This window comes from Protobothrops mucrosquamatus, unplaced genomic scaffold (genome assembly GCF_001527695.2).
Source record: "Protobothrops mucrosquamatus isolate PMUCROS unplaced genomic scaffold, P.Mucros_1.0 scaffold958, whole genome shotgun sequence".
NCBI lineage: Eukaryota > Metazoa > Chordata > Lepidosauria > Squamata > Viperidae > Protobothrops > Protobothrops mucrosquamatus.
This window is the reverse complement of record NW_015387202.1, coordinates 441,219-453,067: the sequence shown is the minus strand read 5'-3', so window position 1 is coordinate 453,067 and position 11,849 is coordinate 441,219. Positions and strand designations below refer to the sequence as shown.

Below are 11,849 nucleotides of genomic sequence, written 5' to 3'. Positions count from 1 at the left end.
CTTCCATCCAAATCCAGGTAGTCCTCAACTTTCAACAGTTTGCCTAGTGACTGTTCGAAGTTACAACAGCATTGAAAAAAGTGACTTATAACCATTTTTCATACTTATGACCATTGTAGCATTACCATGGTCACATGGTTTACATTCGGATGCTTGACAACTGACTCACATTTATGACAGCTGAAGTGTCCCGGGGTCATGTGATCACCTTCTGCGACTTTCTGACAAGCAAAGTCAATGTTACTAATTTAGTAACAGCAGTGATTCGTTTAACAAATGTGGCAAGAAAAGTCGTAAAATGGGGCAAAACTCACTTAACAAATGTCTCACTTAGCAAAAGAAATTTTGGGCTCAATTGTGGTTGTAAGTTGAGGACTACCTGTATTAACAAGGTCTGATATTGCTTAGCTTTTTCTGGAGCAGCCAAAAGTCAGCTAGCTATTGCCACCTGTCACAAACACGATGTAATGCATATACTGTATATTATCACCAAATAGTTCATCACTGACACATTGTTAATCATTCTCCCTAATTAACCATGTACAGGTGCTAATGCAAAATAATAGATAAGCCATTTAATACTATGCAGCACTAATCAAATGATACAGCTGTAAGATAGCAAATATTTGGTCTAGTGCAGGGGTGTCAACCTGCTGGCCCATGTCCCGGATGCATCATAGCAAAATCGCGCCCACCCCATTGCCGGCAATGGCAAAAAAGTTATGATATATCATGACACGTCACATGATGTGCGAGTTTGATACCCCTGGCATAGTGCAACAGTTTATCTATGGCATAATCAAAGCCTATTGTGCTCTCTCCTGCTCTTCCTTGGTTTAGCTTTTAAAGCTACTGTTAACCTTTCCATCACACATGATCCAATTATGTACCAAGAAAAGATGGGGCTTCATACCTTCATAGGTACAGTAGTAGAAGACATTCAGAGCTTCCACTGCAGCTGGCCCCCTTTGTTTATAACCAAAAATCAGATCTATCCATTCATGGAGATGAGCAGAGACATACTCTGATTCCTAAGACAGAAATAAAAAAATTAAGTTCAGTAACTAAGTTCTTCAAAGAAACTTCTAGCCCATTTTATTTTTGAAAAAAAGCCTTTTTCCAAATACACTTTGCTCCCCATATTTACATTCACTGAAAAAGATCATCCTAGTTTTATGATAATGTTTGCGCACATAGGAACTGTGAAATACAAGAAAATAAATCCAAGTTTCTGTAATCATTCAGAAGAAAAAAAAATAGGTACCACACAGGTACAATTTAATTCAGCGGTGGTAAAACCTCCAAGGACAGCACAACAACTTACATCGCAAAAGAATTATAAAAAGATTTTTTTTCCAAAACACTTGGCCAGATTACCAGATAATATCTACAAAATTTTAGTAATTAAATATTTAATTACTATCCATGGACCCAGATGGGTAGCTGTGCTTTGAAGAGCAATTACACAGTAAGCAGCATTGTGCTTGAGCCATCCAACTTTCAAATGTCATCTCTCAATATGGATTCTCTATCCAATTCTCAGCCCAATCAGATCTAAAGCCCTTCAAACAAAGAGTTATTAATGTGGCTGCTGAAGATGATATTGCAGCACTTAAATATGTCAAGTGTCTGAAATGGCTGGCTCAACTCAAATCAGCCCCCCAGTTAGAAAAAATATCTAACAAATATCTTACATGCCTCGATTTGAACATGGTAAGACATGGGAGGTTTCATGGGGTCCCATAACTGAAGAAAGATTTTGCATTTGTGGGGCACCAGCCACTGAAAACTCTGAAAACATTCTTGTCAACTGCAAATTTTACTCTCCAGAAATGGCCACTTATTTAGCTCCTTATTTAAAAACTAAAAAATATTGGGGCACCCAAGAGAAACACTCTTATTGCAGGGAACAAACCTGCAAATCATTAATACAATTGCCCTCCTCATTTCAAAGGCCACTTCAAAGAGGACAGAATACTGGATTAGATTGAAATTAACTATAGGGGAGACGATATAGTATGAATTTATGTTTTCTTTTTATTTATGTACATTTTTGCATCAGTTTTATATATTTGACACAGTCAATTGATACTATTAAGTCTTCTTCTTCTTCTTCTCCTTCTCCTTCTCCTTCTCCTCCTCCTCCTTCTTCTTCTTTTACTTTACCTATAGTACTTATCTTCAATTTATCATGTCTACTATATTTTATTCTGTTTTATCTCACTTCACTGTATCTTACCTCATTTTATTGTATTTTACTGTGGTTGATACTTATGTTTGATATGGTTGATTGATTAATCAACATAGTATATCAATAACAATGAAGAGAGAAGGGCCACTGAAAATCATTTTACATGATTATGAATACTATTCATTAGTGAATACCATACTTAAAAAAATTAAATTTATTTGTATCCACCTTTATTATTTTTGCAAATTACTCAAGCCAGCAAACGTACTCAACACACCTGCATTTCATTTCTGTCAATTTACACACATACACTGATGGTCCTTCGTCCTAAACACACATTTTAAAATCTTACATTATCTCTCCAGAGGGACTATAACTCACCAATGCTTTCCTATGTTTGAAAATGAAGTCTTCTGGAGAATGTGCCCATTTTGGTAGGATAACATCATTTACCTCTTCTTTTGAAATCTGGAGCCGACCAAAATTGAAATCTGCAGAGTGGTAATAAAACAAAAGGATTTCAGGTGCAATTAAAATGACAAAATGTTTATTAGAAGTTACAGTTTTCTAAGCCAGATACCACTGAAGGAGAAGAAAAATACTTAATTAGGAAAATCAATGTCTCACATTTTATTTTAAATAGAAATGGCTTCTCTGAATTATGTAATAGAATAACAGCAATTGTAATAATAGGGCAAAAGTGTAGTTTAGGATTTTCTATTCATTCTGTAATCACAGGATCAGAATATTAGCCAGTGTGTGCAGGAGAAGAGGAGGCAGAGCTGGGGGGAAGGGGGGGGGCAGAGTAAAACATATCATTAGTTTGGAGTCTTTGCGTTAACACAAGAGATCTAAGTCCAGCCCCCCGCTCTTGAATTCTGTTGACTCTTATCTAATGCCAAGTTAGTGCTGACTGTTAGTTAACTAGATTCTTGTATATAGACTTCAATCATTTATGCTACGATCCACATGAATGGTCCTGATTCTTTGCGCCTGACAGAGTGTTACTTAAACAATAAATGAGAACCCATTGTTCTGTACAGTTTATTGGTTTAACTTCTTACGATTTTGATTCTCTAAAAACTCTGGGAAGTAGAAAAATTCTGGAATTAGCTCATTCACATCATTTGGATTCTCCATGAGAGCTTGCCAAGTAGCAGGAATGGAGTGGAACTGTCGATCGGCGCAGTCAAATCTGCAGAGAGAAAATACAAAGGAAAACTCCCCAAATTATAAATAATGGAATTGCATTTAACTTTAGCTCAGTGCTCTTCCTATAAAATCAAATATAGGTACAATTTTTTTTTAAAAAGGTAGTATACCTATTTATTTCAATCCAGGGATAACAATGCATATCTGGAGCTACATATCATTTGCATGCAGTCCTGCATCATTTTTGAATTAGAACACAAAATTTGTTCATTCAAGAACTCTACTTAGCTCTGGATAGCAGCAAATTGCATGGAGGAAGACCATGTGTGGCCATTACAAAACTTGGCGGGAAATTTGGACATCACCAAGATGCTAAGATTACCTGGCAAAGTATCAGAAAGCCACTATCGGCTCATAACTTAAACATCTTATCATTACACTTTTTAATATTTTAAACCGCCCAGAGTTAGTTAGTAAGATAGGTGGCCAATAAACTTTATAAATAAACAAACAAATAATATTTTTGTTTCATGGGAAAGAAGGCTTTTTTCTTTGCTTCCTTTACTCAAAGGACTTATTGTATTTGCAGCTCCTCTGAATTATATGCAAGGGTGCTTCTCTTCTGAGAAATAAACATTCTACTCTAAGTATGTGAAGAAATGATACCTTGTTTACTTTCAAGGAAAATAATACATTCTGCAATTCTACCATTATGTAAACAACAGAAATTTATACATCGCTTAATATCATACCTCCCACTCTGAAGCTGGATATGCAAAGTGGTAAAAGGTTCAACCCGAATGAGGTAATGTATGACTCCAGCTGCATTGGAGTAGTGAGTCCCATAGTGAAACTTGTCAATAATTCCAAGGGGGTCTTCAAAGTTATCATATCTTTAAAAGAAAAAAAACACATTTTCATAACTGTGAATCTATTGGTATTTATTATTTTATTTATAATTATAATAATAATAGAGTTGGAAGGGACCTTGGAGGTCTTCTAGTCCAACCCCCTGCTCAGGCAGGAAACCCTATAATTTCAGACAAATGGTTGTCCAGTCTCTTCTTAAAAGCCTCCAGTGTTGGAGCATTCACAACTTCTGGAGGCAGGTTGTTCCACTGATTAATTGTTCAGTGGACAATTAATCAGTGGAACAACCTGCCTCCAGAAGTTTACTCTGAGAAGTTATCGGTAGATTTGCCATTTGAGAACAAAGAACACTCAGAGTTTTTTTTAAAAAAATCTGGCAGCTGATCTATCAATTTTTTCCTTTTAGACTGGGCTTGAAAAATACTAAAGTAAATCTATATTGACTTTTCAGTTTATGACTATATAATGAATAAACACCCATATGGGTGAGTGGGTTGAAAAGCAAGGAAAATGATAAGTGATGGAAAAAATAGAATTTTTAGCACTGAAAATATTCATACAATTTTACATTTTCTATACTAATAAAGAGCACAAAGATTCTGCCTATCATCCAAAGAATTTCTTTCAATTCATTTTTTTAAAAACATTCATATACACCTACTTCACAATGGTTCCTCCACTGGACTTTTCTAGGGTGACATGCAGCCCCAAATTCTCAATGATAAATTACCATTATTTTAGCAATATAGCTATCAACTTCCTTTTTTCAACACAATTTTATTACTGTTTACTCTCCATGTCTAATCTGAAAAGGCTGTGACAATTTTAAAAACTCTTATCCTAAATATACCTATCAATGAATACTTGCAGAGCTGTCTTCAATTCTTCACTATCATCTGAACAATACATTCCATTTACTAGTTGGAAGAGAGGAACAAGCATAAACATTAAGAAGCAGATGCATAATAAGGACAGTTAAATACAACAATTAAGTGATTATTTCAAAAGAAATACCTTTCCTTTACAGCCCTCACATTCTTTTCATTCACTGCACCAATAGGTTTAGACAAATCCCGAAACACTGCAGGATTATTCAAATCCAATTCTTCTGAAGTATAATCCTGCAGGATCCATGGAAACTTGAACAAAAAGGAAGACAAATCTCGCATTTGTTTTTTGATAAAATATAATATTGTGTCTAGTTAGAAACAATGGACATAAACAATACTTACAACAGGATATTGTGCAAGATCATTGTAGGTCCGTCCTGCCATAGTATTTAACTGAATGAGGTAATCAAAATTGGATATTTCTCTGTTCACCCATTTCTAAATAAAGAAAACCCAATATTGAAGCTAATGTTGTGTAAAAAGAGCTAGCGATGCATTTTAGCATAATTCAAGCAAACAAAATGGCAAAATTAAAGTAGCATTCATGTTTATTCAAATGTTTATGCCACTATACTCTTTCAGCTCATATAGAACTAGAATCATAAACCATTAAAAATTATTTTAAAAAATCTTATTATTGTTCCTTTCCTATGCAATCAAACAAACTTGACCTGCAGGAGACTGCTCCATTTAGGATGAGGTTTTATAAAATAAAGCTACTATTAGTTTTGTCATCACCAGGAAGAAAATAGATTTCATCCTATATACATCACAATTTAAAGTTTATTGTATTCTTCAAGTGACAAACTATTTTTAACAGAGAATAGACTCAGAAATAGAAGACGTTACTATTTAAATATTACATTTATCTGTATTTTTAAAAATTAGCTCAGACACCAGCTGAGGGAGCTATTATACCAAGCAAAAAGAGACATGAATTATTTTTAATGTCCCCCCACCATTCAGGTTAGTATCCTACCTGAGTTAATCCAGAAGCTTTGAATAATTCTTGGGGAGATCTGGTCCCACTAATATTTTGAGAACAGAGAGACAGAATTCGGCTATATACTCTGTTTCTTGTCTACAACAATGAAGGTACATAGGTTAATTTATTGAATAACATCATCAGAATTTCCCCATTTTCACATTTGGGCTTGCTATTTTGGCAACCCAATTGTGGGGCTAATCCATGCAATTCAATTTATCATTTTATTATGCATCTCAATAAATGCTATTACATTATTTAAAAGTGCTTTGCCTCAACATTGGTCATCTCCAGCAAGAATGGGACACTATGCTAAGCGCTGAAAAAGGAAGATGTTAAAATCAATGTTGGTTTTCTTTCTTATACCTGCTTAAAACATGGTATTTAAACTAGATACTTTGGCTTTCATTATTAAACATGTCAGCTGACCTTGAAAAAAAAAAGTTAAATATGCACCAAAAATCCTAATATGAAACAGGATCTTTCAATTACTTTACCATCCAAGCTGGGTTCATTTTTAGCACAATCAGGAATATTGTTGAATTGAACCCATTCATCTGTTCACAGGAGATCACTGGGCAAAGTCACCCAGTAATGAAAAATGTATTTTAGGGATTTTTCTCAAGGTATTCTGCACAAGAAACATGTAAAATTACATACCTCCTTTTTAAAGTTAAGGAAGTAATTAGTCTGGTCAATAAAGAAGATCTCCAAAGCCGACCTCCTCAAATTATAACGGCGTAAGTGAATCTCTCGAATTTGAGAAAGAGGCCATTTAAAATCAAAACCTATACCTGGATATAGAAGAAGAATTTCAGTTTATTCTTAACTGAAGGTATATGATAATTATGAAAGTCAAAAAGGTCTGGTAACATGGTTGGAAAAGTAAAAACTGCCAATTGGAATGAGCCCAAATAGAAACTTTAATAAAAATCATGGCAGGACTGAACAACCAGCGGCATCGGAATCATATCATTTCAAACTACCCTTTTGTAGTTCCCTATCACCAAAAATCAATAGTAACATTTATCAATAATTAAGATATGAAACAAACAAAAACTGTAGTATAAGTTCTAAAATAGTTGCAATCCATTAAACAAAAAAGAACAAATAAAAAATAAATGTGCCCCAATAACCTCCCCCCTGCCCGCATTGTGAGAGGCTGGAAAAGGGGTGGGGAGCCCTTTCAACTTGCCTTCTTATAAATGGATGTTTACCATGGCAGCCATTTTGAGAAAGTACTCATGTCATAGCCCCCAAATCATCAGCCACGAAAGATTACGGATCCCCAGAACTTAGGGAAAAGTTTGGCAATCAGCAATATTTTTCTCTACGGCAATGCAAATGGAGCATTCTAGATTATCCAACATTTGAAATCTTTCTTCCAGAAATTCATTCCAGTGTGAAAGAGTGTATGTAGCCAATTAACTATACCAGGGGTAGTCAACCTTGGCTCTTTTATGTCTCGTGGACTTCAATTCCCAGAATTCCTGAGCCAGCTTAGCTGGCTCAGGAATTCTGGGAGTTGAAGTCCACGAGTCATAAAAGAGCCAAGGTTGACTACCCCTGAACTATACAAACAGAGTGGTGCAATGGAAGTCCAAAGGTCTCACCTTCTTCTTTTTCAATGCTGCCGTCATAGAAGTAAATGTGATATGTCGTGACCTCCAGTCTGCCAGGTATTATATTCATTATTGTAATAAGTTCGCAGTCTTCTGAGAGCACAAGTTTTTCTTTTTGACCCTGCTCTTCCTTTTCACCCCTGCAGCAGAAATATCAAATGATAGGCTTGATTAGCTGGATAATACAGAAATTACAAAACAAGGGTTCAGCATTTCTTACAAAATAATCAGTATTTGAACCTCCTAAACAAATGGTCCATCACTAAGTACTAATTAATAAAAAGACTGATCAGTATCAAATAGGATTAGCGTTGTTTTTGCTCTATACCTTAAACAAGTGACAACGGAGGGAAAACACTCCTTAAGAAGAGAAAACCATGAATAAAGGAAAGTTTGATCCTGTAACAAATTTCTCATTTCTAAGTTATGAACAGTGAGAACTTCTTTATTACACTGCCAGCACAAGAGATGCTATACATAATTCCTAAACTATATTTTACTTAGATCTTTATATAATTAGAAGAAAACTATAAGGAAAGGTTGATGGAATTGGGTATGTCTAGTTTAATGAAGAGAAGGACAAGGAGGGACATGATAGCAGTGTTCCAATATCTCAGGGGCTGCCATGGAGAAGAGGGGGTCAAGCTATTTTCCAAAGCGCCTGAAGGCAGGACAAGAAGCAACGGATGGAAACTAATCAAGGAGAGAAGCAACCTAGAACTAAGGAGAAACTTCCTGACAGTTAGAACAATTAACCAGTGGAACAACCTGCCTCCAGAAGCGGTGAATGCTCCAACACTGGAAATTTTTAAGAAAAAACTGGACAGCCATTTGTCCGAAATGGTATAGGGTTACCTGCCTGAGCAGGGGGTTGGACTTGATGACCTCCAAGGTCCCTTCCAACTTTATTATTATTATTTGCGCATGTAGTTTTTGAAACAAAATATCTGCATATAACAATAAACTAGAAGGGTAGGCAAGTTGTTAGTAAGTAAGTAAATAGATAAATGTTTTGTTTGAACTTGGTTAGCAGAAGAGATGTATTAGTCCAAATTTAATATCTATGGCCAAAGTAAAAAAAATCCCAAAGAATATTATATTTAATTTTTAAAAAACTATATTTTCAAAAATCATGATATGAAACATTAAAAGTATTTGTTTCCTGTGACAATTTTGTAATCTGTTTTCTTATTAGTAGTTTTTAAAATTTTTGAAAGTATTTTTCCTTTGGGATGAAACAATTTTGACCTTTCAGAATGCAGCTAACTTTGAACATTCTAATATATTAGGTGGACTGTTTCATTCCAAGCTTAAAAAGAAAAATCTTGCCATTTCATGCATATTCATGTCTGAATTTGAATAGATTTTGTAGAATGTGGAGACAGGTTTAAAAAAAAAACCCCTGATGAGCAGGCCCACAATATGTTTCAGCCATATTCTTTGGAACCTGGTTCTGAATTCACATACTCTTCTACATACATATTTGTATTGGATGTTGGATCTTCATCTGGCAGTTCAAGTATATCATCTTCCATATCACTGACTTTTACTTGCTTCACTGCCTCCAGAAGCAAAGCTTCCCTTGATGGTGGCATCTGTAACACTCCTTGAAAGATGAAGTGAAGATATCCCATTAAGCAAATAAACTTCTATTAGAGCATGTATCTCAATGAATAAGCATGAAGAACATTGAATTAAATGAATAAATGAATAAAATAAACATGAAGAACTCCTAGAACTAAGGAGGAATTTCCTGACAGTTAGAACAATTAATCAGTGGAACAACTTGCCTCCAGAAGTTGTGGGTGCTCCAACACTGGAGGATTTTAAGAAAAGACTGGATAACCATTTGTCTGAAATGGTATAGGGTCTCCTCCTTGAGCAGGGGGGTGGACTAGAAGACCTCCAATGTCCCTTACAACTCTATTATTCTGTAACAATACATTGGCATCACAGTAAGACTCCTTTTTCTCTCTCTCTACACATGTAATACCTATGCAGAAAGGATTATTTAACTAGCTGAAACTGTTTGTGTATTCCTCCACCTGTGTAAAGAGAAGTTACTTAGCAGAGCTTTGTGGACTACAATATTGTATTGCCAATGCTTGGTCACCTGCGTTATTACTTGGTAGCCATTAAGATAAAGAGACAACGGGGGCTCCCTAATCTAACATCCTCCAAGAGGAGGGAGAACACTAACTACCTAAGAACAATGTTCTCATAAAAAAAAAGGCTCACTTAATATTTGCAAGTGCTGCCTCCTGGAGATCCTGTTTCCTCTAGAGATAAAAGTAATCGGCAAAAGCCACCAGATAAATCTTTGGCAAAGATTCCACTATCTAAAATTATATCAAATCTCTGATAAAGTAGGCTAGTAAGCCATCTTCATGTGTGATGGTTTATAACCCCTTTCTTTTAAGAATTTCCATGTAGACTCAAAGTTCTGGGAGAACACGGACAATTACTGGCTTTGGAGTCCAACCACCGCCATTCCTGAGGTTCCTGACATACTGAAAGGATGTAGATTAGCATACCCTTCTCTGATAACTCTCTTAATTAATTTTAATCTACTTTTATTTCATTCAATAAAATCATTCTGGGTTATTTCACACTGGTTTGAGCCTATTTCCTTCAAATCCTAAAAGAAATCTACTGGTTTCTGTTTGTCTTACTGGACTGCCAACACAATCATTCCCCCATCCATAGAAAGGTTCCTATTAAGTCACATGATTCTATTTATATTATAGTGCAATTTTAGCAGATAAGCAAAAGCAGATTTGCTGAGAAAATGGAACACTTTTAACACAAACAGAAAAGAGAATTTTCTATACTTGAAAGAAATTAAAAAATCCGGTGAGACATCAGGATTGAATATTTTAAAGAGCCAAGACAATAGCTAACAAGCATCATAGCCACTTGGCCTCACCTAGATTATCCCTCAGGGCACTGGCCTCCTGGTGAGAGTTGAAATTGTAATTTTGCACTAATTTTAGCCTCATTCGTGAATAGTTTTCGACATTTGAAACTTTCCAATGAATGAGATGTGGTTTCCTGATGAAAGAAATATACCAAAAGAAATTGAACAACATTAGGCATGTGATATTACTGTTTGTACTGAAAAAAACGACAAGATGTGAACACAAGATTTTTTTTTAAAAAAAAACTGCAGCAATTAAATTTTCTTTTTCGTATTTTTTTTTCTCCATACTGTTCCAGGGGAAGCATGAAGATCCCTCTAGTTGGGGAAAATAACTTGATTCTTTCTTATAGAAAATGACCTCCAAGCAAGCTGAACTGGGTCTCTTTTTTTATACTAGAAGCATATAGGGAATTTTCTATCTCGCTTTGAGAATTATAATTATGAATTATCTCTGCCAACAGCTCAAAGCAGTCCCCAAAGAAGAGGGGGAGGGGTTCAACTACGCATTTTTATTGTGTGTGAAGTCAAGGCTTCAACAGGAGTCATGAAATCTAATGGACTGGCTATGATTTCTCAAAGCTAGAGTGAGCAGAATTCCATTTGGTAGAGTCTACTTTTTTCCTTTAGAATTCTAAGTTTAATAAACGAGAGGGAGAGGGAGAGGGAGAGGGAGAGGGGGAGAGGGAGAGGGAGAGGGAGAGGGAGGGAGGGAGGGAGAGAGAGAGAGAGAGAGAGAGAGAGAGAGAGAGAGAGAGAGAGAGAGAGAGAGAGAGAGAGAGAGATATGAATAAATTAAAAGGCAGGTTTATAACTTGAGCCCAGGAAAATTATTGCAAGCCAACAAGCACTTCCACCCACCCTGGGAAACTAACCATGCTATCATCAGATCCCAAAATGTGCTGCAAAAAATTCCAGGATTTTCTTTTTCTTTTTTTTTTTATTGTTCAGCCACATGCCTTGCTCTAGAAAAGGTACAGTATGCTCCAAGGAGAAAGAAAACATGCCGATCTCCCATACCTTTCAGCCCAAGGGCCTTGTTCACAGATAAGGTAAAGTTTGGCAGCTCTCCACTGTCTCAGAGTTGTTGTGTGCTGATTGTTTAACTGTTTTAGCATGCCATTGTAACGCATATTCTCCTGCCGTGCCCTCCGGTTAAATGGCTCTACAAAAAATTCCTAGAGACAGAAACATATATAATAAATCTTAAAGAAGTGCTTAG

General features: G+C 35.8%; 1 protein-coding gene across 1 annotated transcript in view; it reads right to left on the bottom strand.

Moving 5' to 3' along the window:
* The window catches only part of NBEAL1 (neurobeachin like 1), a 96,895-nt gene that overhangs the window by 16,341 nt on the left and 68,705 nt on the right, over nt 1-11,849 (bottom strand). The window contains exons 32-43 of the mRNA XM_015819606.1: nt 11,648-11,805; nt 10,637-10,761; nt 9,190-9,316; nt 7,702-7,850; nt 6,749-6,882; nt 6,083-6,184; nt 5,446-5,541; nt 5,228-5,352; nt 4,096-4,236; nt 3,256-3,386; nt 2,573-2,682; nt 914-1,031 (exon numbers count right to left, since the gene is read on the bottom strand). Of these exons, the coding sequence (XP_015675092.1) occupies nt 914-1,031; nt 2,573-2,682; nt 3,256-3,386; nt 4,096-4,236; nt 5,228-5,352; nt 5,446-5,541; nt 6,083-6,184; nt 6,749-6,882; nt 7,702-7,850; nt 9,190-9,316; nt 10,637-10,761; nt 11,648-11,805 (1,516 nt within the window). The remainder of the gene's footprint in view (nt 1-913; nt 1,032-2,572; nt 2,683-3,255; nt 3,387-4,095; nt 4,237-5,227; nt 5,353-5,445; nt 5,542-6,082; nt 6,185-6,748; nt 6,883-7,701; nt 7,851-9,189; nt 9,317-10,636; nt 10,762-11,647; nt 11,806-11,849) is intronic.